The 27,504-nt window shown below is 42.4% G+C and overlaps 1 protein-coding gene across 3 annotated transcripts in view; it reads left to right on the forward strand.

Moving 5' to 3' along the window:
* Positions 1-26,805, forward strand: part of RBPJ (recombination signal binding protein for immunoglobulin kappa J region) — a 108,006-nt gene extending 81,201 nt beyond the window's left edge. For all 3 annotated transcript variants that reach the window (XM_090035724.1, XM_090035723.1, XM_090035725.1), the window contains 6 exons: positions 899-1,036; positions 1,206-1,318; positions 12,622-12,762; positions 19,658-19,813; positions 21,711-21,814; positions 22,003-26,805. In XM_090035724.1, the coding sequence (XP_089891850.1) occupies positions 899-1,036; positions 1,206-1,318; positions 12,622-12,762; positions 19,658-19,813; positions 21,711-21,814; positions 22,003-22,318 (968 nt within the window). In that variant the 3' untranslated portion in view covers positions 22,319-26,805. The remainder of the gene's footprint in view (positions 1-898; positions 1,037-1,205; positions 1,319-12,621; positions 12,763-19,657; positions 19,814-21,710; positions 21,815-22,002) is intronic.
* Positions 26,806-27,504: the final 699 nt, after the last annotated feature.

The raw sequence follows: 27,504 nt of genomic DNA on the forward strand, positions 1-27,504 counted from the left end.
CTCCTTTTGGAGTTTACAGGTTAGTGTATTGGGGCGTTAGGCTCACAAAGGGGGCTTAGTGTGGAAAGCCGAGGACTCATTTCCCACCCATATTGCAAGCATCTTACTGGTTCGATGGTTAAAATAGCAGATGTCTTTCAGAATATTTCTCAACTCCTCTCTCCTTCTAATTTTAGTGCTAAAGTTTATTAGTAGGGAGCTTCCAGTCCCATCTACCAGTCCAAATGTCTCTCCTCAGCTTTGGTACTGTTTTATCTTCTGCATATCAATTAGCCCCAAAATCATTTACTCTTCTGCTGAATAGGGAATGGGGAAAAGTAATTGAGCTACTAAAAAGGGAAATGGGAGAAGGGAAAGCTGGATGGGAGGAGATAAGTGTAAAAATACAGAGGAGCAAAAAAGAATAGGAAAAAGACAGAAAGAAATCACAGAAAAAGAAGGACAAGAGGAAAAATTAACTGTAAAGGAGACATGAAGGAAAAGGAGAGAGCAGGATCTCTGTAAAATCCTGATGTAGTAGGGCCTGGTGGGATGTGTCCATCATTCCCAGTGAAGCAGTACAAAATAGTAAGAAACCGCTGTCCTAATAATTTCTCAACACATCAGTCACTCATTACTCACCTGAGAGGTGCACTGTGTGCGTGTGTGTGTGTGTGTCTTTCCCTTCCCACACAAGCAAACTACTGAGAATTATAGTATCTTTAGAAAACAGAAATGGCAAATGAGTCATTATGTCGTTTGTAGTATTTTTCCAGAGAATCATAAAGGTTTAATTTAGAAAGTAATTAATTACAGATTATTGAGGGAGTTAGTCTAAACCTAGTATATTAATTTTCTTCTTATTTCATTATGTTAAACTATTTATAATATCAAATAAATCTGTATTCTTTTCTTGCAGTATGTATTGCATCAGGGACAAAAGTGGCACTATTTAATAGACTTCGATCCCAAACAGTTAGCACACGATACTTGCACGTAGAAGGAGGTAATTTCCATGCCAGTTCACAACAGTGGGGAGCATTTTACATTCATCTCTGTAAGTAAAAATAAAACACTGCACATCTAATCCAAACTTCATGTTGTATTCCCTTTTAAACATTTTCAAAGTAAAAATTCAGTGTTAGTTATTTGGTATTTATAGTGACACTTTATGTCCTTGCCATAAAATGATCAAGGAGTTAAAATGCTTTGTCTGCTTCACGCAGTGGATGATGATGAATCGGAGGGAGAAGAATTCACGGTGCGTGATGGCTACATTCATTATGGACAGACTGTCAAACTTGTGTGCTCAGTTACTGGCATGGCACTCCCAAGACTGGTACAGTTGAATTTCTCTGATGCAGTAGTTAAATTGTGATTTCATTGTTGTTTTGAGATGCTTCTGTTGTTTTAGATGGATTCAAACTACATAAAAAGTACACATGCAAGATTTCACTAGTACAGAATTTTTTTACGAGAACTGCCAAATAATTGTTTTCACTGTTTATAATTCTTGTGTATTTGTCGTCTTATATTACATTTTACTGTACTTGAAAAATGGTATTTGTCTTTAGTAAGATATTATTTTATATTTACATTTTATTTCTGTTTCCTGTGGAATTCTGTAAAGAGTAAGATGTAAACTAAGTTTAAGGGCACTGTGGAAAAAATCAGTCAAAATATGAGTGACTCTTTGAACTCCCCCAAAGAATAAATCTAATTTGCACTTAAGCATATGATTAACTTTTAAGCAGGAGAGTTATGTAATTGAAGTCAGAAGAATTATAATCATGTTTAAAACTAAGCCTAAGTGTTTTTCTTTTTTCAGATTAAAGAACACTGTGTATGCTTTCTAACTATGTAAACTATTAGAGATGTGCAAAATATCACTATACTGTGCAAAATGATTTTGGAGGACTGCTGATCCTGTATTTTCTTAAACATATAACAGTATATATTTCTACTAAAAACTGCCAATTTCAGTTACTTAAGGTTTTAGAACCTAAAAGCTATTTGTTTTGTTCATCCAAACAGAAGTCTAGGTTTATGCATTTTAACACAATAATTACAGATTTTAATTTTATTTTTCTATATGCTCTCAACTAGGCAGTCTCAATGACATGCTATTAGTGGTCAGTTATAAACTTTTCCATTACTTATGTTTTGTGTACACTGAAACAGAATAACAGCATCATAGAAAAATAGTGCTAAAAGGGACATAATCATATGAGAGAACCTAGTCCAATCCCTTGCTTGAGGATCCCTGTCTAAACCTTTCCATACCAAATGTTTTCTAACATGCTCTTTCAAGAATGGGAATTCTGTAGTAGCTTGTTCCAGTGCTTAACCACCCTCACAGTTGCAAAGTTCTGACTAATATTAAACTTAAATTTTCCTTGATGCAGTTTAAGACCATTGTTCCTTGTCTTGCCCCTTTTGCCCACAGGGTAATCAATTGCTATCCTCTTTAAATACCTGAAGGGTGGTTATAAAGGCAGCTATCAAGTACCCCTTCTGTTTTCTCCTCTCTAGACTAGAAATTGGAAGAGCTTGAGTTAGAATCATAGAAAATTAGGGTTGGAAGAAACCTCAGGAGATGTAATCCAACCCCTTGCTCAAAGGAGCATTATCCCTAAGTAGATCATCCCAGCCAAGGCTTTTTCAAGCTGGGTCTTAAAAACCTCCAAGGAGGGAGATTCCACAACCTCTCTGGGTAACCTGTTCAAAGGTTTTACTACCTTCCTAATGAGAAAATTCATCCTAATATCTAACCTAAACTTCCCTTACTGCAACTTGAGACCATTGCTGCTTGTTCTATCATCTGCCACCACTGAGAACAGTCTAGCTCCATCCTCTTTTGAGCCCCGCTTCAGGTAGTTGAAGGCTGCTATCATATCCTCCACTCAAGTCTTCTCTTCTGCAAACTAAATAAGCCCAGTTACCTCAGCCTTTCCTCAAAAGTCATGTGCCTCAGCCCCCTACCCATTTTGTTGCTCTCTGCTGGACTGTCTCCAATTTGTCCACATCCTTTCTGTAGTGGTGGGGGGGAAAACTGAACATAGTACTCCAGATGTGGTCTCATCAGTATTGAATAGAGGGGAATAACCACTTCTCTTGACATGCTAGCAGCACACCTACTAATGCAGCCCAGTGTGCCATTAGTCTTCTCGATAATGAAGGCACACTGCTGGCTCGTATTTGTATTGCTCGTACAGTGAACAATACAGCTTACTGTTCACTGTAACCTCCAGATCCTTTTCTGCACAGCTGCTATGTATTCAGTCAGCCCCCAGCCTGTACTGATACATGGGATTCTTCTGTCCTAAGTACAGGACTTTGCACTTGTCCTTGTTGAACCTCATGACATTTCTTTTGGTCCAGTCCTTTAATTTGTCACGGTCCCTCTGAATTCTAGCCCTACCCTCCAGAGTATCTGCTACTCCCCCCGAGATTGGTGTCATCTGCAAACTTGTTGAGAGTACACACAGTATTCTAGGTGAGGCCTTGCTAGTTAGAATCATAGACTTGTAGGGCTGGAAGAAACCCCGAAGGATCATCGGGTCCAGCCCTTTGCATAAGCAGGAAAGACATCTGGGGTCAGGTGACCCCACCCAGATGACCATCCAGTCTTCTGTTGAAGACCTCCTAGGGTAGATGATTGCACCACCTCTGGGGGGGAGCTTGTCCCATAGTCTGGACACCCTAGTTGTGAGGAAGTCTTTTTCTGATGTTCAGCCTGAAACTATATTCCAGGAATTTGTAGCCCATTGTTTCTAGTTTTCCCCCAGGGCACCGTGGTGAACAGTTCACCAAACCCCTGATGTATGTAGCTCATAACAGAGTGAAAAAAATCACTTTTCTTGACTAGTAGCAAGGGTCAGGTGACAATCTTGCTAAGACAACCTATTATGCAAGAGCACACCACTGACTTGTATTTAGCTTTTATTCACTATGACCCCTTAAATCAGTGGTGGCCAAACCATGGCTTGCAAGCTGCTTGTAGGTTGCCAGGATGGTGTTTGTGGCTCTTGCCCTGCTTCTTGAAGCCCCTCCCACTGCTCCTGGGACTGCCAGCTCAGGCACGAGGCTGCCAGAGCAGGGGCTGTATCCTCACCACTTATCCCAGGGCTCAGCAACCCCCCCTCCACATGACTCGGCGTTCCCCCCTGCTGCTTCTCTGGTTCTTGAACTTCAGTGGAGGATCAGATGTGGCCCTCAGAGTGAGTAACTCTGGCTACCCCTGCCCTAAATCCTTTTTTTGCAGTACTGTAGTGTAGCCAGTCATTTTACACTCTGTGTATTTTTGCAGGCCATACTTCAGTCTTGGGTACAGGACTTTGACCTTGTTTGTTATTGAATTTCATTTGATTAATTTCAGACCATTTTTCCAGTTTATCAAAGTCATTCTGAGTTCTAATTCTGTCCTTTGTATTTCCTAACAGTGGACTCATTCACAAAATCATTATTAAAGATATTAAACTATTCCAGACTCAGGATTGAAGCCTCACTCAATACCTCCTTTCAAATAAACATTGAACTGTTGATTTCTGCACTTTTGATCATGATGATCCAACCAGTTACATATTCACCTTACAATACTTCCATCTGGGCTGTATTTCCGTAGCTTACTCACAGGAATGTCATGAGAGGCAGTGTCAAAAGCCTTGCTAAAGTCCAGGTGTGTCGTATCCACTGCTCTCTTCCTACCTTCACCCTCCCATCCTAAGAGCCAGTCACTTTGTCATAGAAGGAAATCAAACATGGTTTGCTCTTAATTAATTCATTTTGACTCTTCCTGATTAGCTTGTTATCCTCTAGGTCAGAGGTGTCCAACCAGAATGAAGTGGTAGACCATAAGTGGTTAAATCATAGTGATGGTATAAACTTGGGAGTGGGCAAAATATGGCACACGGACCGGATCCGGCCGACAAAGTGACTTGTCCTGCCCACAGCAGGTCCTTTCTGACCCAAGCACCATCTGTCCCATGGTGCATCCCACCACTCCTTGGTGTGCCGCAGGGCTTGGGCAGCTCCACAGCTGCACTCCATTTCTCAGGAACCCAGGTGGTGGTAGCAGCAGCTCCATGCTTCTGTCACCGCTGGTCCCAGCCCCATGGAGACTGGCGGGGATCTGCACATGCAGCCCTAGCCATCCCTGGCCCATGCTGCACACACTCTGGACTTAGCCCAGCCAGAATGAACCAGCCACCCATGCACACAGTCCTCAACCCAGCCTACCCTGCTCCTGCTTCAGACCTGCAGCAGCACTGGTGGTCAGACAAGTTGCTGGGTGCAGAGCAAAAATGCCCACCTCTCCATCATCGTTGCTGGGTCCTTCTTGTTGCGGCTGTCTGGATCCCATGCCCAGGCTACCCTGCAGCTCTTCATCATCGCCACTACCAGTACCCCCTCCAGGGTGCCTGGCAGTGAAGAGGAGCTGCAAGGCAGCCCAGGAATGGGCTCTGGGCTGCTGCAGCAAGAAGTGCCTGGCAATGGTAAGGAAGAAAGTGGCTGTTTTTCCCCCATGCCCAGCAGTAGCTTCTGCCTGGCGGCTGCTGCTAATCATGGGTGTGTAGGTCTAGAGCAGGCACGGGGTTAGGGCTGTGTGTGCAGGTCCTGGCTGGTCTGGAGCTGGTCCATGGTGGGCTGGGGCTGTGTGTTCAGCTGCTGCTGAGTGCTGATGACAGTGGTGGAGAGGAGCCCCAGGGCATGTGGGTTGTTGAGTGGGGGGTGCTAACCAGCCTGCAGCAGCTCTCAAGAACCTACTGTGTGGCCTGTGGGCCCAAATAATTGCCCACCCCAGTGTTAACTCCCTTGTTGGTGGCCCTGATGCATCAGTTTAAGTAGCAGTGGTGAGAAGGTGGTGTTGAAGGAGTTAATACTGCCACCATCATGATTTAACCACTCTTGGGTTACATTATGGCCCACAGACTGCCAGTTAGATAATTATGCTCTAGGCAATTAGGATCCCTTGTTGACATGTTCCATAATCTTTCTAGGTACTGAAGTCAGACTGACCTGGATCCTTCCACCTTTCCTTTTTTTGTTTTTCTTTTTTTTAAGCTATGCAGTGCATTTGCCTTTTTCCAGTCATCCAGGACATCACCCAACCTCCATGAATTCTCAAAGAGAATAGACTGTCTCTGGACAATTATCTCTATGTTGCATCCCATTCAGCCTTGCTGACTTGAAAACATCCACCTCCTTCAAGTAATCTCTAACGTGTTTTCCGTAGTACAGGCTGATTGTATCCTTCCCATTCTTGCTGCCTGCTGTGCTTGTCATCTGATAGTTGACCTTATTCCTGAAGACTGAAGTAAAAAGAAGGCATTGAGTATATCATATTTCTTTACATCATCCATTATGAGACTACTGTCTTCTGTCAGGACCTACAGTTCCTTTGATCTTTTTCCTTAATTTTAGCGTATTTGTAGATTTTTACTTTTGTGCCTTGGCTTTCCTGATTCTCTCTGCATGCCTGTGTGATCTCTCTTATGCTCATTCTTAGTAACTTAGCCAAGCTTCCACGTTTTGTAAGAGTCTTTTTTGAGTTTCAACTCATTGAAATTGACACTTTAGCCTAGCTAGTTTGTACTTATTCATCTTTATTTGCATCAGGATAGGCTAGTTTTGGACCCTCAGCATAGCCTTCTTAAGGTACATCCAACTGGCTTGGACTTTTTACCTTCAGACTTGCTTCCCATAGGATCATGTCCACTGGTTTCTCAAATTTAAGTCTGCTTTTCTGAATTGCAGTGTCTGTTTACTACCTTACCTCCGGATCTTGAAGTCTGTTCTTTGTGGTCCCTGTCATCCAAGTTGCTTTCTAACCCCAACATTATCAACCAGTTACTCCATTTGTGAGCAGCATTTGACGAGCTTCTCCATCATCTGTATCAAAAAGTTACCTCCAGCGTATTCCAAAGACTGCCTGGGCTACTACTGTTACCCTCCCAAAAGCTGTCATGGTAATTAAAGTCCTCCATTAGCACCAGGTTCTGCAGTTTTGACACTTTGGTTAGCTGTTTGAAAACTGCCTCGTCTTCCTCTTGAGGTGGTAGTTTACAGCAGATGCCCACCATGAGATCACCCTTATTCTTATCCACTTTTACTTTGACCAAGAGACCTTCAATGTGCTTACCTCCCTCTTTGTACCATGCCTCAGAACAAGTGTATATCTCTTGCATATGGAAAGAGCAACACCACCTCCTTTTTCACCCTGCTTGTCTTTCCTGACAGTAGTATAATTATACAAACTATTTACTGAGTTTGGCTACTATATTGCATTTATGCAGTTATACTAGGACTTCCAATTCTTCCTACTTACTCCCCATACTTCTTGTATTAATACAAAGCTGTTCAACTGACAGCTTGTGGGCCACAGGCAGCCCATGAAGATTTAGTTTGTAGCTCCCAGCCAGCTGCCCTTCCCACCTCTATTTCTCTAATTGCAGCAGCAGCTAGGAGCTCTGCCCCCTCCTTTTTCCAGCTCTGCTGCTTGTCCCTGACCCAGGAGTAGGGCAGTGTAACATGGCACCGCCTATAATACTGGGGGGATCCCTGGGCATGGTGCAGTAGGGGTGAGTGGGCTCATGCAGCATGTGCCCAGGGGGGAGAATGGGGCTCACACTGGTATGGCCTGTGTGGTGTGCAACCCCTGGCTGCTTAAAAGTTGGCCACCCCTGCTTTTGTATATAATGAACAGTATAAGACACAGCGGTATAATCTGTATAAATTTTATAGCAGGAGTGGGCAAAATGCAGCCCAGGGGCTGGATTTTCATAGATTTCATAGACATTAGGGCCAGAAGGGACCTCGGAAGATCAAGTCCAGCCCCCCCCCCCCCCAGTCCAAAGGGCAGGAAGTTTCATAGTTTCATAGTTTCATAGTAGCTAGAGTCGGAAGGGACCTAGGTAGATCATCTAGTCCGACCCCCTGCCTTAGCAGGAAAGAGCACCGGGGTCAGATGACCCCGGCAAGGTGCTCATCTAACTTCCTTTTAAAAATCCCCAGGCTAGGAGCCTGCACCACTTCCCCTGGAAGCTGGTTCCAGGCCCTAGCCACCCTGACTGTGAAGTAGCGCCTCCTAATATCTAATCTAAACTTACCCTCCGCCAGTTTGTGACCGTTATTCCTGGTCACTCCTGGCAGCGCACGGGGGAACAGGGACTCCCCCAATACCTGCTGATCCCCCCTGACCAGTTTGTAGCAGGCCACAAGGTCCCCCCTTAACCTTCTCTTGTGGAGGCTAAACAGGTTCAGGTCCCGTAGCCTATCCTCATAAGGCTTGCCCTGCTGACCTCTGATCATACGAGTGGCCCTCCTCTGAACTCTTTCCATATTGTCCACGTCCCTCTTGAAGTGTGGCGCCCAGAACTGGACGCAGTACTCCAGCTGCGGCCTGACCAGTGCCGCATAGAGGGGGAGGATCACCTCCCTGGACCTGCTCGAGATGCATCTGTGGATGCATGACAGGGTACGATTGGCCTTCTTGACTGCCTCCCCACACTGCCGGCCCATGTTCATCGTGGAGTCAATGACGACTCCAAGATCCTTTTCCGTCTCCGTGCTGGCAAGAGGGGAGTTCCCCAACCTGTAAGTGTGGTGCCGGTTCTTCCTCCCCATGTGCAACACCTTGCACTTATCAGTGTTAAACCCCATCCTATTCTCATCCGCCCACCGTTGCAACCTGTCAAGGTCAGCTTGTAGCCTATTGCACCCTTCTAGTGCACCCACATCTTAGTGTCATCAGCAAACTTGAACAGGGTGCTTTCTACCCCCTCATCCAAGTCACTGATGAAGATGTTGAACAGTGCAGGCCCGAGGACCGAGCCCTGCGGAACCCCACTGCCCACATCCTTCCAGGTCGAGAAGAACCCATCCACTACCACCCTCTGGGTGCGGCCCTCCAACCAGTTGGAGACCCATTTGACCGTGTGGGCATCGACACCACAGTCTCCCAGCTTTTTGATGAGGACAGGGTGAGAGACAGTGTCGAAAGCCTTCCGGAAGTCCAAAAAGACTACATCCACAGCAACCCCTGCGTCTAATGATTTGGTGACCTGATCGTAAAAGGCCACCAGGTTGGTCTGACAAGACCTGCCACTGATAAACCCATGTTGGTTGCCCCTGAGCATGCATTCCCCCGCAAGGCCCTCCTGGATGTGTGCCAGGATAATTTTTTCAAAGAGCTTACCCGGGATTGAGGTCAGACTAACTGGCCTGTAATTTCCCGGGTCCTCTTTTTTTCCCTTTTTGAAGATAGGGACCACATTGGCCCTCTTCCAGTCCTCCGGCACCTCGCCAGAGCACCACGAGTGCTCATAGAGCCGTGCCAGGGGTCCCGCAATGACCTCAGCCAGTTCCTGTAGAACCCTAGGGTGAAGATCGTCCGGACCAGCGGACTTGAACACGTCCAGCCTCTCCAGAAGTACCCTAACTAACTCCTCGCTAACCCTTGGCCCAGGCGTGTCTCTCTTGGGGCCCGAGGGGGGCCCAGCAGGGAGGTGGCTGAACTGGTCCCTACTTAGGAAGACAGAGGCAAAGAAATCATTAAATATGTTAGCTTTGTCATCTGGCGTGATGACTAAGTTGCCCATCGTGTCCTGCAGGGGCCCCACATTACCCGGGACCCTCTTTTTACCCCCTATGTATTTGAAGAAGGACTTCTTATTGTCAGCTGGGGTCATAGGATCCCAGCAAGATAAGCATCCAATTTGTTCTTGAAGGTGTTCAACGTAGATGCTTGAACCACCTCCAATGGCAGGCTGTTCCAGACCTCGGGGGCTTGAACAGTAAAGAAATTCTTCCTTATGTCCAGCCTGAAACGGTCTTGCAGTAGTTTGTGACCGTTCGACCTCGTCATCCCTTGGGGCGCTCTGGTGAACAAACGTTCCCCCAGATACTGGTGGTCATCCCTGATAAATTTATAGATGGCCATCAGATCACCCCTGAGCCTGCACTTTTCCAGGCTAAAGAGCCCTATGGCTCTCAGTCTGTCATCGTATGGTCTGTTTTCCTGACCTCTGATCATGCGTGTGGCTCTTCTCTGGACTCTCTCAAGCTTCTCCACATCCTTTTTGAATTGTGGAGCCCAAAACTGAATGCAGTACTCCAGCTGTGGCCTCACCAAGACCAAGTACAGGGGGAGAAGGACATCCTGGGATTTGCTTGAGCGCATCTGTAGATGCAAGCCAGCATTTTGGTCACTTTACTAGCTGCAGCATTGCATTGCAGGCTCATGTTCATCTTGTGGTCAAGGTGCGGCCCACCAAGCCATTCTCTCCAGCCCGTGCCCCCCCAAATTAAGAAAATTAATATTTATCTGCCCTTGAGTGCCTGTCATGTGGTGCTCAATGGCTTGCCAAAACTCGATAAGTGGCCCTTTGCCTGAAATAATTGCTCGCCCCTGCTTTATAGCATATACATGTGCAATCATGATCCACTTATCCGTCATGAAGTCTCCCATAGACTTTACTTATTCTTAGCAGGCTGTGGAAGGGGTTTGGCTGCTGAGGTGTTGACAGTACAAAATTCTGAAACATTAATTTAGAGATCCTCCTGTCATGGAACTTCTTGCACAATATATGATTATCCTGTAACAAATGGTAACGAGCCAAATGATAAAAGAATTTGTCCCGAGGTAAAACTGGCAAACCTGCCTCAAAAGGCAGATCCATGACAAGGTGCTGTTTAAACATGTCCTGATATTTAAAGAGCAACTTACCTGTCATGCTGGGATGAATTTTAACATCTGGCCAGGAAAGGGGAGTATAGGGAGGGGCGGGGCATCCACAAGAGGCTTCAAAGGGGAGAGAGGAGGAGAACAGCTATCTCCCTGACAGCCTACCCAGGAGTGAGCTGTCAGGACTGCCAGACCAGTGATCTGGCTCACATGGAGCAGGTGCAGCTAGCTAGGGTTCCCAAGCTGCTAGGACCTGACTGGGAGCGATGCAGGATCCTGGGCTTTTACAGGCACACGGGTCCTTTAAAGACTGAGAGTGCTCCTTATGAGGCTGCTGGTGTGTTTCCATCCTATCTAATCCTGCTGCTTCTTCCTACAAACTGCCTTACTGGTGTCTTCCTGTAGGTGGTGGAGGCAGGGACCCCAGATCCTGATTTGCCTCTGCTGCCACTGGAGGCTCACAAGGAACCCTGTCAACCTTGTTACCTGGCAGTAAGTGTGAGGGGGCTGCTTACAGCCCGTTAGAGCATTGGGACCTTTAAAGGGCTCTTGGGGAGCCTGAAACCCTGGGAGCTAGGCGTGCAAGCTGGTCAATGAGCCTGTCCAGCTCAGTGATAGGCTCCACTAGGAGTGGCGGCAACTATGGAGCAACCTCCTATTGCCCCCTGGTTGGAGAGCATGCCTTTGAGTTCGCCGGGGGGTTCTGAATGTATGGATGCCCATAGTGCCTTTTATTTCTGTAGTGCAACAAAGTTTGGAGCGCTAGAGAAATAATGTTTGGAGGCAGCCTTAGTTCGTCATCCAGGAGATCTCCCAGACCCACTAGGCTAAGAATATTTCCTATGGCCAAACCTATGGGAAAGATGGAGTTAGTTTGTTGAGGGCAAAACATTCTTTATTTCATTGCCCATAGTATAAAATGATACTTAAACCTGCTTTGTTGAACTATAGCAATATAAAAAAAAAAATCCGAACTTACTCATTGTCTACAGGTCTGATCCAGCACGTGTGGAAGTTAGTGAGAAGATTTCCTCTCACTTCAGCAGTTTTTGTGTTAATTTAACTTAAAAATAATTACATTTTATTGGGATGCTAGCTGAATCAGATACAATCATTTGAAGTTTGAGAGATCTGAAATAAAAGTAGACAAATACAATTTAAAATTAATCAAAGTGCACCTGTTACCCTTGGTTACCAGAAGCATATTCAGCACATTAGTTCTGGGACAAAAACATTTTTGGCACAAAAATTCTGAAAGAAAGTGTGGGCTTGGAAAATTATGTGGCTAATAACTATAAGAAATTTTAGAGGACAGCTTTCTGATTGACAGCTTAGAAATCTTTAAGTACTCTAGCTGCTGCTTTTGAGTGTGTTGCAGAAGGCAAAATACTAAACCTTTTTCCTAGAATTTGATTTAAAATTGCAAGCTTCAGATTTCCAGTCTATGGGGGGGGGGACTTTGTTTTTCTGTTATCATTTTTAAATATCAATTACTCTGTCTTTCTAAAATTGAAGACTACCTTTTTATGTTGAACTTTCAGATTGAGGAAACAACCATCCGTTCTTGTACTTGTAAATGAATATTGTTTAAGACATAACTGTACAAGTACCTGTCAAAAGATTTGCTATTATAGTTGCTGCTTTTGCAAAACTATAATTAAGAAAGTGTCACTGCCTTTAAATTCCTATTTTTCAAGGTTTAAATTGACTGATGCTTTTTTTGCTACAATTTGCTGTACATGTTTTCAGTCCTAGAGGCATTTCCTTTTATGGTGTGTTAATACTCGGCCTACCATGCAAACAAAAAGGAATGCTGCTAGTTTCCCCCCTCTCTCCTAGCAAAGCATGGAGAAACACATATGTATGCAGCACATATTCAGATAGGACTCTGTCTGACATAGAAAATACTTATTGCATTGATGTTAAGGGTATTTGTATGTGCATTTTTTCACCAATAGATCATTCGAAAAGTGGATAAACAGACGGCGTTATTGGATGCAGATGATCCAGTATCACAGCTCCATAAATGTGCGTTCTACCTTAAAGATACTGAGAGAATGTACTTGTGCCTTTCCCAGGAGAGAATAATCCAGTTTCAAGTGAGTTTGTTTAAACATACTGTACTGAAAAATAAACATAATCAAGTCAATATTTCTAAAATATTTGGAGACCACAGCACTGGATTGTCTTTGGTATTTTTGCTTTTAAAGGCTAAGTATTAAGCTTCAGTCTTCCTAGCCCAAATTAATTATATGCTTTCTTTTCTCTCACCTGTCTTCTATATTGGCAAATATTAAGAGCTGGCAAGCTACAGCCTGTGGGCCAGATGCAGCTCATGGAGCAGGGGCGTTGCCCACATTACACCATGGCCAGGCATTTGGCCCATGTTGCTCTGCTGCTGGGCTGCAGGGAACAGTGGCAGCAGTGGCTGGGCCTTAATGCTGGTCCATCTTTGACCTGAGCTGGGTCATTGTGGCCCAGCACTGGAAAACATTGCCACCCCCTGTTGTATACATTTAAGTTATAGTTAAGTTATAGTTCCTCCAAACCAGCAAATAGAGAGACCATGGTGACATTTGAGATGCCAGACTTTCTCATACAAATGGTATAGCCATCTCATAGTCTTCAGTTATACTTCTTTCCAGCACATGAAAAGTGTAATTCTTAGCAGGCTGTTGCAACAGGAGCTAAGAAAAGCAGGCACTGAAGTTCTAAGGGAGCCTCCACAATTTATGCACTATGAGCCCCCTTCAAACGTTGATTTAGTTGTGGGATAGGATCTGAAGAATTCTATCCTAGATCCCATTGTGCATTTGCTAGTGCATGGGGAGCCTGGGATTGGGAACATGCTCTCTGATCCTGCACTTCAGGATGTTTAAAGGGCACTTGTACAGCATGGTATTAGGGAGCTGGTCCCTGATGATAGATGGTCCACATACCTTCTAAACTTGCTAGAACCCAGTGACCCCCAGTTCTGAGACCTGGCTTCCTATTGCCAAGCTGCCTAGGCACTAGGAAATATAAGGGGGAGCCTGTGTGCAGCCTGACACCAATGAACCGATTTCTGCTGTGGAGCTTCCCACCTGGGGACAACCCAGCACCATGGAGCGGCTCCCAAGCTCACACTCTTTGAGGACACTTTAAACTAGTGTATTCAAATTAAAGGCATGATACAAATTGGCCACAAAGATGTTTCACATTAAATGGGTAATATCATTGGTTAGTTAGCCATTTTTATCAAATTCCTTGAACATGTAGCATATTACAATTTTTGCATGACTAATATGTTAATTATGTGATGAATGTAACATCTGGGGGATGCGTTTTATGTGGCTGCTCTAACAGCAGATGGAAAACTGACAAACAGGGTACATCTACATGTTCATTAATGTACCTTTGCTACTGCACATTAAGTTTAGTACCTCAAATACGAGGAACTACATAAAGGTGCATTAGCCCACCTTAAAGCACAGTAGCAAAGGCAGACGGTATTTTTGTGGCGCTTAATCCACAACAGACTAGCCCTCCAGAAAATGCTTCTTGGAACTTCTCGAGCTATTTCTGCAATAATCAGTAAGCCCAGTCAAATCAAAATCCTTAGTTTTTCTCAGGGAGAGGAGTAAGGCTCTCAGCTGCGTGTTCTACCCTGCTGTGATGAAACTCAGCTCAGTGTTTGTGTATATGGGCCCATTTTCACTCTTGCTTCACAGGTGACAAGAAGTGGCTGCAGCTATCACAAGAAATCGAGCTTTACTTTCACCCATTCCTTCTTACACTTTCAGGTTGGACCCCATGCTGCTTAGCTGAGAAACTGTAGCCCACAATTTTTAGCCTCCTAGACTCTAGAGCAGTGGTAGGTAAGGTTTTTGACCAGAGTGCTGAAAAGACTGCTATGTCTACATTGTAAGGTGCTGGAGTGCCAGCACACCAGAGAAACAAAACCAGGGCTGGGAGTACATGGCAGGCTACACTGCTAATTAATATAGTTAATAAACATAAGCATTGCTTTTTCTTACAGTAAATACCAGGTTTTCTAAACATTCTAAACCTGGTGACAATGAATAAAATTTCGTATACTACCTTTGTTGTTGTGTATTTCTTTTTTGTTAAGCATGTTGAGATGACGGGGGGGGGAAGGAAGAGAGGAGGAGAGAGAAAGAGGAGAAAGGAAAAAAAGACAAGGGCGAGGAAAAAATGAGAAGAGAGAAAAGAGAGGAAGGAAAAAAGAGAAGAAAGAAGAGAAAAAAGAAAAGAGAGAAAAATATAGGAACTTAACAGATTCACAGTGGAAGTGGGCTGTGCAGCAGCACCTTTTAATTTTGCAGGTTCCCCGGCGTGCTCCCTGCCACTGATTGGTGGAGGTGCTGTGCTTGCGGCTCATTCCCGATGGGCAGGCAGGCAAAAATTGCAGTTTTAAGCTTGGCACCTTTTTTGTCTTCCCATTGCTGGTTGTCTGAAGGGTCTTGGCATCCCTACTGTTTGCTGCTGACCAGCAGAGAGGCAAAAACAGTGTCATGTTTAAAACTGTGGTTTTTGCTTCCCTGATGATGGTTCATGAGAGAAACACCTGCAGTTACTGGGGGGCGGGAGAGGGTTATTACATGATTTCATCCTAGTTTGGCAAGCAGCCCCAGCGTGGCAGTGCAGAGGCAGGGGAAGCTGTGGAGCTGGGCTCTATGGTGCACAGTGCAAGTCAGAGGGTGGAAGGGGCTGGGAGAGCAGGGGCAGCAGCAGTTGGCATGCACATGGCTCTGCCTGCCTCATTGCTCCTGAAGCACCTAAGCTGCAATGCTGCATCTCCCAGCAGGCAGGCTGCCAGCTGCCCCAGCACTTCTGGCATGGAAGTCTAGCAGAGTTGATGCCAGAGGGGAGGGATTGCTAGTGTGGCCAGTGGGCTCCAGAAAGGGAAGCAATCCCTTATTCCTCCCCTCCCTCCCCCACTGCCCTGCAACTCCCAGGGAGCACAACTTGCCCATGAAGTGCAGGCTTCCACCCCCAGAAGGCTCCAGGTCTCCCCTGCCTGCCTGCACACAGGCTCCCCTGCTCTTCCCAGTTCCCCCTCATCCAGTGCCTGGGTCCCCCCTCTGAGTCCAGCCCACCCTGCTTACAGTCCACAGGACCTGTATCTTGTCCTTGATTTATCAGGGAAGTGAAAACCGCAGTTTTAAACATGACACTGTTTTTGCCTCTCCTTTGGTCAGCAGAGGGCCTTGGCCTGTCAGCAGCAGGGAGACAGAAAAGGTGCCAAGTTTAGAACTGCAGTTTTCTCCTCCCTGCCAATCAGGAGCAAGCTTGAAGTGCAGCCCTTCCACCAGTCAGTGGGGGGAGGTGGTGCAAGTGAACCTACCTACAAGATTAAAGGTGCTGCTGCACAGCCCACTTCCACTGTGAATTTGATAGGTCCCTAGAGAAAGGGAAAGAGGAGGAAGATGAGGATGGGCTGCCAGAGCGTGACTGACCGTCCCCCCAGCAATGCAGGCACACACATGGGCAGTATGGGCTTTGGATACATGGGGTGGTGGCCACCGCTGCTGCTGCTGCTACTGGCTTTCCTTCCCTGCACCCCCTAGCATCCCCCAGCCAGCACCATGACAGGCACCAGTGGCAGGGTGAGGAATACACAGGCAGGGATGCAGTTCTCTGTTCTCTTGACCCTGCTCCCATGTCTGTGGTGGTGTTAAGTGCTTCACAAACTTAGCCGTGGACGCGGGGCTGGGGTCAGCGGAACGCAGGCCGTATCCCAGCCTGTGTTCTCTTCACACTGTGGCTGAGACCCGTGGCTGCTCTGGAGAGCCTGGAGCAGCAACTTAAATGTTTAATTTTTATTTTTTCCCTCAGCATGCTTCCTGGCATGCCAGGGGAAATGTCTGTGTGTGCCAGGGCTGCATATCCCTTGCCTAGAGTTCAAGATCAAGGAGTAGGCTACTCCTTCCACCTTCCTGTCACAGAGCTGGAATTGCTGATCACCTGCCACTGAATTTTATCAGAAGGACATCAGTGCAGCTAAGACCAATATATCACTGATCAGCATACAGGACCCCACCTGAGGAGGATGACAGTGGGAAAATTAAGATAGCTAGAGCAGCAGGAATTAAATGGGGAGAAGGCTATGGAAAACCATCAGGTCAGCAGCTCTCAAGGATCCTCACGATAAATAAATAAAAGAGAGCCTCCAGAAATATTTGATCTTTGGCCTGTCATGATGAGCTCCCAGATGAGATGTACAGCTCCCAGACCTCGACAAGGGGGATGCAAAAGGGTAATAGGAATACAAAAGGAAAAGGTGAGAAATCTGAATGATCACTCCCCTGTTTCTGGGCTTCCTATTCATTTGTGAATCTAGGTATGGCATAAACTGTTCAACCAGTAAAACAGATTGTTGGCAGACAAGGATAGGAGATTCTTTAAAGTTAAGGCCAGCAGCTCAGTCCCTCAAAGTCAGGTTTCTTTTCAAGAAGGTGTTGGAGACTATCAGTTGGTAGTTGCTTCACAGTAGTGAGATGCACCAAGAGAATCCCAGATGGGCTTCAGGATTTCAGTCTAACAGAAGTAAATCCAACGTAACTGAGAGCTTTCATCCACATAAAATGAGCCTCAGCCACTATCAAAAAAAACCCAGGTTTCAACTAGATTATCTCCTTCTGCTCAAGAAAGTGTTTTAATATATTAAACAGACAGACAGTTCAAGGATTGAGCACAAAATCTCAGTGCCTGGGGAAAATTTAAGGACCGGTCTGGGACCAATGTTTCTTTATTTCTGGAGGCTGCAGATAAACTGCAAATTATAGTGAGTCTCCTGGATCTTGGCTGACTTGACCCAGGTGCTCTCATAGTGTCTAATTTTCATGGCATTGAGAAATACTTTGAGTCTTCTAGCTTCAAATTCTGTTTCTAATAAAAGTGGTTCTATAGTGCTGCAGATAATGGGGCCTCATCTTATGAATAATAAGACAAAAGTAGAGTTTCAGGAAGTTGCATGCCTTCCTAGCAAGCAGCTATGTATGATTTTTCACTTGGCTAATGTCATGCTGAGGAGTTTGACTGACTTCAGGTTGAAGACGTCATCAGTTTTTCATCTGACCTAGTAAATCAACTCTTTATTAATGCATTTGTTCCAAAAATCTTACAGAAGGGGATGCTGTGTTTTCTGGCTATTGGTAGGGTGCTATAACCTAGGTTAGGGCAATAGAATTCAAGCAGATATTCATTCTGCACCAAGGCTTTAAAGGTTACATGCATCCAAATCCTCACTGATGCAATAGAGAACAGGAAAAAGAAGGAAGCATCAGAATATTTTTAAAACTCTGGGCTGCCCACACATGCACCATGGAGCAAATAAATGTCTGCACAAATTCTTACCACCTTTGTCACAACTACAGATTTTGGGCAATTTTTGGTACAAGGGGCATGGGCATCTGTTTGCTTGGCCTTTGTGCTGCTGTAACTTTTTTTATGGCAGCACAAAGGCAACAAAGGACAATGTCTGCTTTTACTATAAGATTGGTATTCTTAATTTACTAGAACCGTTTGTAATGTATTGAATAGCATCAGTTTAATTTTTTTATTTAGTACTGCTAAACCAAGTGTTCAGTAGAATACTGAGAGAGAGCTAGACTTTTTATAGGTGAAAACATGACACAGTGTCTTAGTTTTGTATCCCCATCTGCTGGTTGAGGAGAAATATAAGCCAGGCATTTTACTGGAATTGGAGAGGCCAGGAAAAGTAAAATAACCAGTAAATAGTTTCTTCCTTTTTGTCGTACATTTTGATGTCTGACAGTTGAGCTGTGCAGTACAACGCAGGCCTCTGCTTCCCATTAACAAAATATTAATACAAAGCTACTTTGGTATGTGGACAGACTTTTTTCTAGCACTGTTTCAAGTACTATTTCTGACGCAGTGATTTTTTTTTTTCCTCCTCCCAGCATTTACGTATCATGACCATATCACAATAGAAATGTTCAGTATTTTCCCCACACCTGCCTTTCCCACTCCCGTTTACTCCTTTAAAAAAAGAGTTGGTTGGTTGGTTGGCACACTCCTAGACCTTCTTATATTTATCTGGGTTTGAGCGCATATTCTGGTTATGATCATTTCTCTTGCTTCCTGTTTTATTTATTTTACACATTGTTGGGCTCCTCATGGCTGTTTTAGCACAAGGGAATATATTACAATCCATTCCATATTGTATAAGGGTTTTCATTATCTTCTATTATGGGGAGACCATGATATCATTTTTAAATGACAGCCACTGGCTGTGGAGAAATATTACATCTGTGCTACTGTAATTAGCATTAGTTTAGTGTTGGAAAAGAAAGTAGAAGACAGGTGACACAGATCTTTATACCAGATTAATTTCCCTGCCAGTTTGGTAAAATATTATCTCTGAAAGAATTAGGGGTAAAACTGGCAGAATTAATAATATTGGTTTATGCTTTGTGTGCTTTTACCTCAAGGAACTGCTTTCTTAAAGCCACCTGGCTATACCTACTTCCTGCCACCTAGTGATGAAGTACTGTAGTAGCACCTATTCTCCTGGAACAGCTATATAACTGTCAGTTCATAATATCTGAATATGAAGACACACATTTGGGGCCATTTCAAAAGGGAAGCAGCCATTATGTTCCAGTTGTGTGTGGACAAGGAGGAAACAATGCAAATGTTGCAAAACCATTCTAACTAGCCCTGGATACATCTGTGTTAAAGTTGGAGTGATTTCACTACATTTGCAGCCTTCCCTACATGTCCACTCATAACAATTGGAATGTAACAGCTGCCACCCTTTTGAAACCTTCCCTATTGGAAATGGCTTTCAGTGTATACGTGTCCTTACCCTCAGCATAATTTACATGTAAATTACAGTGAAGTATGTGACCATCTGTGCATGGCCATTGTCAACTGTCCACTAGCTTATACTAATACAAATGACCATTTTATAACATTGACTTGAATGCTGAACCAGTTATACAGACCAAACTTCTCTTTCTTACTAAGGCCACTCCATGCCCAAAGGAACCAAATAAAGAGATGATTAATGATGGAGCTTCTTGGACAATCATTAGTACAGACAAAGCAGAGTATACATTTTATGAGGGGATGGGACCGGTGCATGCTCCAGTAACACCTGTGCCTGTTGTAGAAAGTCTTCAGGTAAGTCAAATATGTAATTTTTTTTTGTTTTCTTTTTAATAAATATTATACCTCTTTATAACACTTCTCATCTGGGAATTTTTGAAAACTTCAGCTATTAATTAAACTTAATAGGACTTTCACGAGTTATTGTAGGTAAGTCTTATAGATAGGAGAATTGAGGCAAAGAGAAGCAAATTTAAATCGAGATAAAACTTGAGTCTGAAGTAAAAGCAAAGAGTTCTAACTCTCTCAGTGGGCACATCTACACATGCATATTAATGTGTGTGAATAAACTTCAGAGCTTATTGCTTCCAGGCACATGTCTTCGTGTGTGCCCGGGACCGCAGAACGTTGAGCTGAGTTGGAGCATCCCTGGCTGACGTGGGAACCAGGGGGTCAGCCTGTGAACCCAGGCCTGCTATTCCAGGCTCAAATCGCTACAGAGGGGCTGGCTGGGGCATGAGGGTGCTTCGGTGCAGGGCTAGCCAGCAGGCAGCCCTGTACTGAAGCACCCTTGTGGTCCAGCCCACCAGGACAGCGTGTGCACGTGTGCTGCTGCAGAGTAAATTTTGTTTTCTCCAACCTAATAGGGGCACATGTGTAGATGCGTGATGCTCACCATGCAGCTGATAAGTCAACTGCACAGTAAACATCTTGTTGAGGTGACTTTTTTTCTACCCAGTGGACAAAGATCTTTCATCTAAGCTTTTCTCAACCTTTTAGGCAGAACTAGTCCTACACAAAAAAAAATCTGCATCCATAAGAAACTGTTCCCCAAATAAAGCAAATACACTGCTTTCTAGCTTCCATAAGGCTTTTGCTTTAGTTTTTCATCTCTACTATGGGAAAGCAGAAGACATTCTTGATGGAAAGAACACTTAGGACCCTGGCATATGTTCACTTAATGGCTCAGTGGGATCCCAACAATAGAGGCTTCTGCCATGCTACAAATGCATAGCAGGAGGTGTGATTGGGGGATTAGGTATCGGGACTCAGTTGTGACAGTGATTGTGACCCCAGGCTTCGCCTGCACCAGCAGTTAGCAAGCAAGTCAGCTGATCTGCGCTCCCAGCCTCAGGGGCACATTGGGCTCACAGGCTCCAGGGCATTCTTGAGACTGGGACCAGCAGTCAGCTGATCAGGGCTCCCAGCCTCTAGAGAGCCTTGATCAGCTGATGCCTGGCCTCGTGTTCAATTTAAGGCACAATGGGAACCAGCCACAAAATTATCACACATTTTATATAATAACTTTGTGGCCTGTTCCTTGTTTTATTGCACCTTTAATTGCATGAACATGTGGCCGGGTTACTGCTAAGATGTACTTAATCACATCTTAAATGGAATGTCTGCCAGGAGCCCGAAGTTTTTTTGTTTTTGTTTACTTTGTATGTTTGTTAAGGATGGTTGGGTTTCTTAAAATTATACTCTTATGATAAATACTCCAGGACTTTAACTTTTTTATTATTATTATTTAGAAATGTATTTTGGCTCCCTTATCAATAACAAAAACCAGTTACAAATGAACGGCATGTTTCCTTATTACCCAAATCCTTTGTTCCCTGTTTGAAAGAGCACTCAGAAGACTGGCTACCCAAAAGGCGGTGAAATCCCTAGTCCTGAAGTTCTTTGGACTTGTGTTTTGAGGGATGGTCAGTTGGTAAAGAGGGAACAGGGTCTTTACTTCCAGAAGCTTTGCTGTTAGCTTTTTATATTTTGAAACATAATTGATCATCCATCAAGAGTAACCAATTACTTCAGGATATCAAATTTTGGGGCTGCTTTTCAAATGATTGCTTTTTAAATTGGTCATGTTTTAGTGTTTTTTGTCTAATTGCTAAAAGAGCAGTGTTCATGGTACTTGTACTTATTGTACAGGGAATTGATTTTGTTACGTCTGTTTGTTTTATCTCTCCAGTTGAATGGTGGTGGGGATGTAGCAATGCTGGAACTTACAGGACAGAATTTCACTCCAAATTTACGTGTGTGGTTTGGGGATGTGGAGGCTGAAACCATGTACAGGTGCAGTATTATTTTCTGTTGCCTCATGGCAATGGGTGTTGAAGTTTGAAGGGTGTATATCTCTCTCTTCCTTCCATTTTTATTTTATTTATTTATTTTTCAACTTGATTATCTCCTTACCTGCTGTATTGCATGGCTTTTAGTGATAGATTGTTTGACATTTAACTTTCTGTCCTTTCTTTTGTCAGATGTGCAGAGAGCATGCTGTGTGTCGTTCCAGACATTTCTGCATTCCGAGAGGGTTGGAGGTGGGTCCGTCAGCCAGTCCAAGTTCCAGTAACTTTAGTCCGTAACGATGGCATAATCTACTCGACCAGCCTTACCTTTACATATACACCAGAGCCAGGGCCACGACCACATTGCAGTGCTGCTGGAGCAATTCTCAGAGCCAACTCAAGCCTCATGGCTTCCAGTGAAACAAATACAAACAGCGAGGGAAGTTACACAAATGCCAGCACAAATCCAACCAACGTCACATCATCTACAGCAACAGTAGTTTCTTAACTACTGTTGTTTGTCTGGACTTTAATTGACTCTCACGTGCTACAGGCAAGAAAATGGAACAATTTTTGTGGTTTCATGGGAAAACACCTTTCCATTCTAAGATATTATTTGAACTATGTTACCTGCAAGTGCTCATCTTAAAAAAATAAGAAGCCACAATAAAAAAAATACATCTGAAATGTAAGAACTTTATTGAAAATCTATTTTTCAGCTGTTTTTTTAATGGGCAAGAAATAGAAGTGTGGCTGGGATACAAGTTAAGCAAACTAGAAAACATGAACACAACATAGTTTTTACGGACCAAGGAACTTGTATAAGCTTTAGTATAAAAGGTACATTTTCACCATACCTTTTTTGTATCACAACATATAGTACACTTTTGTTACCAAATAGTTTCTATTTTTTTTCTCTGAGCTTTTGCTCTGAAGTATATTCAGGTTCCAAGCCTGACCATGCTTGTATAATCTAATTACCATACTCTTCCAGTTTAAAAAAATATATATATTTTTGGTCTGTGGCTGGAACTGTTCCTTTTTTTAAACTGAAGTCTTGTGACTTTTTATGAACTGAAATTGTTTTTATTTCAGCAAGTAGAACCTTGTAAAGGCCAGCATATTTTTTTTTAAGATTATATGAAGTCTGTGCAAAAGCTTTAAAAAAAAATGCCTCTGCCTTGCCTGCAATACATGCAATGTATGTTAACTTTAGTGCTCTGTTTTCAGTCATTGTTAATAGTTATTTCTATGTTTTCCTTTTTTAAAAATATGTATTTATAGTGATAATTCATGAGGTTCTAACATTACATGAGTTCAAAAAATGTGGCATCTCAAACAATCATATTGATGATTGTTTGCGTCATAAGCATACATTGGTGTTTTGAAGGGTTATTTCTGGGTTCTTCCTCCTTCCCACCTCAAAGTCATAAAGCATCAGAAAGTGTTTCACTATCTGTTCAGGTTTTTTTCTAATCTTGTACATAAGTTGTATTAAGTGTAAGTTAAATGTTTTATTTTCTAAGTGGGATGTTCCCAGTTACTTCATTTGGCAGCCTGTCTTCTGTCTTGTTGGCATGTATCTAAATATCATGAGAAGTATTTGCTACAAATGGGATTGGTAGGTAATGCCCTTCATCCTTGCACAGTCAGAATTGCAAAAAAGAAAAAAAGGTGGGGGGCGGGGTTCTTTAATACTATTCGGTGAATTAGGCCAGATATTAGCGTAATCCTTGTACTGAGAACATGCTTTCATCGTGAAGTGATCATACCATAATAGCTAGAAGTAAAATTTATTAATTAGAAAAAGGCAATTAGAAGATTAGAAAAGCACTGTAAAGATGTCAACTCCTCCCATCTGTATTTCTGTGGGGTTTTCTCTTTCCCTGCCAACAGCAAGTACAATGCTAAAATCTTCCCTCCTTCATAAATTCAATGCTCAGTTGCACTTTGACTTGTTGGTTTTTCTTTTATTCTGGACTTACCATTTTTATCCCTGTGTAAAACTGATTGCTTTGAACATATTTGAAAATCCATCTCAGCGGTGTTGCAGTCACCAAATAAAGACATAAGCCTGAGATACGGTCTAATGATAGTGCAACGTTTTCCTTAAAGAACAGAGCAAAAAAATGGGAGCTTTATAAGAGTGCAGCCTGTACCATCCCATAAAACAGGGGCTACAACTACTATGTAAATGAGTCTGAGGTTTCCTACCAGGTTTTCTTTTCTTTTGACAAAATTCATAGGTTTCTATTCACTACTTTTATAATACCCAATGTTAACACCAGCACCATTTTAAAGCATTGCTTCTCTTGCACCATATTTGTCTTCTCTGATGCTGTTTTACTCGTTTGCCTCAGCTGTTCCTTTGAACGTTATTATTTTTTTGCGACTTTGAAGACTGAAGACAGTGTGGTTAAAGGAAGAAGTCATTTGTAAAACACGTTCAGTCAGTTGTTAAATCAGTGCCACTGTCCTAATATGTGCTTGTACTCTGCCACCAGCCTTCCTGTTCACTATTTTATATTATGTAATCTGTCCCTTATGACACTGTTACAAATGCTGATTCTTAAAACAAGCAAATACTGCCTCGCCTCATCTCTTTTCAGTGACCAAGGGCAGAATCCATTGTGGCCTTATCTCTGTTTTAAACTGTTTACTGGCATTTACTTGCAAACCTGTTTACCTGTCTGTGTGATATTTAATTTTCTTTCAGTTGTGTTGGGGCAGAAATCATTTCACAACATTTTTGTTATAAGTATAAGCATTTTACAGTACTGTTTAACTTATGGGCCACAAATTTTCTTCACCTATTCTGAGGATTAACTTAAGTAATTAGTATTGGATTTACAATAATATTAAGGAACAAACCATTGCATACACAGCAAATAAAACCATAACAAGCCTTTTAACCTGCAAGGAATATTTTTAAATAGCTTTTTGAACCTTGAGAGACATCTGCTTTTATATTCTTTATTTTAAAATGTTTTTTTACATGTAAATGCAATACTTTTATATTCAATTTCTTTCCTTGCAATAAGTTTGCGCAGTGGAGTATATACAATATTACTGGACTTCTAAAGAATCTTACAAACTTGACGTGTTTTGCCTATCTTTTGCCATTCTAGACACTACAAGCTAGTGGATGAAAAAAGACATTAAATTCCATTTCAGCAGTATCTAATCACATGCATTTTTTAGAAACTTGTTTTTTGTTGGCTTTTTTCTTCACTTGTGGCTATTTTGGTTCCAGTAAATACTCTGTAATACAGGAATTGTCTTCCAGATTTGTACTATTGTTAAGAAGGATGTTCACGTATAGTTAAGTTGTTTGATGTTAAGTTCAAGCAACTTACTTGCCTAAACTCTTTCCTGTGGGTGGCATTGTTACTTTTATTGGCACAGAGTTATTGATCCTTTCTCATGATTTTAGCAATATCCCAAGGATGCTAAAAATTTTCAATTAAGCTACTTATCGGCGTTTTCAGTACAAAACTGTACAACTGTTCAAATCTAGCTGTTAAGTCTTGTCTTCTCTTATTTCTAAAAATATACATAGAATTTGAGTCTGTCTCCAGAATGTTTTTTTTAATAATTCCAACTAATATGATGAAAAGCAAATTAAATTCTCATCTGTAGCAATGCTTTCTTTATTTGGAACTATTTCAGAATTCAACACTAGTGTTATATTGAATTTCCTGCTGCTGACATTTTCCTAATTATTTACATCTAACTGCTCCCCTACAGCTGTCTGTTTCTGTTAACAATATGCTTTATTTCACTTCTGTTTTCATTGCACAGACTCATAAGAGATTATAATGATTACCTGAAAAGGCATGAACCTAAGTAAATGAAACCATGAATACCCCAAGCATAAAAAATTTCTTATACAAACCCAACAAGAGTGAAACAAATGAGCTACCCACTTTAGACCAAATAACTCCATAGAGGTGTCCATTTTGAAACAAAATGCTCTTCAATTATTAACCATATTATTTACTTTTTCTTTCAAAAGCAGCTGTGTTTATGAGTACTGAACAAATGTGTATACTTTCCTGTGCCAGACTTTTGACTTTGTTTTCAAGCACTGTACTGTGGGATTGAGTGGCAGCTTTGTTAGAAACAATAATATATTAGGGTTAACCCTTTTAGGACTGAATATTTTCTCCCTTCATAAAATTGCAAAAAAACAAATCCAACTTTGTAAATGTTTAACTATTTTCAATACTGCATTGGTCCAGATGCAAGTGCATTTTTCTTTAGCTTTGCGGCACGTGTATCTATTCAGTCCGAAAAGGGTTACAATTTACAAACTGTGCACCTGTAAATTTTCCTAGCAATAAGGTAGAAAATTGAGCAAGTTTTTACAATAATTTTGTAGAAGAATAAATTGCTTGGTTCCATATTTCATCAAGAAAAACCTGCGACATGGTCAGTTTTGAGGAATAAATAAAAGTGAAAATGTAAACCACGTAAAGGTGTTTTGTCAAGTGTACTCTCTGTGTATGTGCATATAATATTTGATTTCTATTTCTTACATAAGGCTGCGGTCAAGATAAAATGTCATGTTACTATTCATGTGACAAACTTTTACATCTGTATGATGATGATGATGATGATGATACTATTAGATAGTAATATGATTTTAATCACAATTGTTGTTGGTTTGCCATATTTTTGCTGACTTTTAATGTTATACAAGAAATCAGATTTTTAGCAGATGAACAGTGAGAGGTCATCTTGGAACCAGATCAACTGAAGACTCAAGCCCAGGAGTGGAAAAATCATCGGTAGTTATGAGGGCCTGCACACTGGACTCCACTTAAACTGGATATGGAATGTCCACACAAACACCTGGTTTCAAAATCTAAATCTGTTTCTCTATGGCTTGTATAATTGCTGAAGTTAGACAAGAGACTGTTCTTTTTTCCCCCAATGTAAAAAATGAACCGGTTCACTTTTTTTGATATTATTTATTAAATAAGGAAAAATGAACTGTGTTTAATTGTTTAAATTTAACAGTTACTGCTACAACTAGCTAACCTAGTTTGTTTGTCATCTTCACTACCTATGTGCTGTCTGGCTGAGTGTGTGTTTGTTTTTTCTTCAAAAGTTGGTTAATAATTGGGTTCAATTTTCTCCCATGAAATTATCACAAGAAGCTTGTTTTTGTGTTGGACAGAATGCTGGTAAGTCTGCAGAAACAACTGAGTGAAATAATCTGTTTGGATTGCAAACACAAATAGCCAATTACATTATGTATGTAAAGCTAAACAACTCTTTTTAATGTTACATTAAAAAATGCAGGGGTTAGATGTGGTAGAAGATACTAAGAATGGTAGGAGCAGCAAAGAAAAGACGCTCTGAGAGCAGAGAGATCATGAGAGGGATAGGAACAAATCTAGTAACAGATGAGCAGAGTGATTTATAAAGTCTGAACCAGAGTAGATTAATAGATAGCTTTAACTATAAGGAAGCAGTTATCAACCTGTGCAAGATACATACACATAGATGTTATCCATGTAAAAGTGCAAGTTCAAGGTGTGTGCATCATGATCAAGACGAGACAAAAGGAAAACTGAATTCTTGGCTGGTCTTTGTAGAGTTTGAGTCCATCTCTAGAAACAGCTTTTGAAAGATTCATAACAACATGAAATTAAATTGCAACAAGGGGAATTTAAATTGGATATTAGG

Source organism: Crocodylus siamensis, chromosome 2 (genome assembly GCF_052110815.1).
Source record: "Crocodylus siamensis isolate JL-2025a chromosome 2, ASM5211081v1, whole genome shotgun sequence".
Lineage (NCBI taxonomy): Eukaryota > Metazoa > Chordata > Crocodylia > Crocodylidae > Crocodylus > Crocodylus siamensis.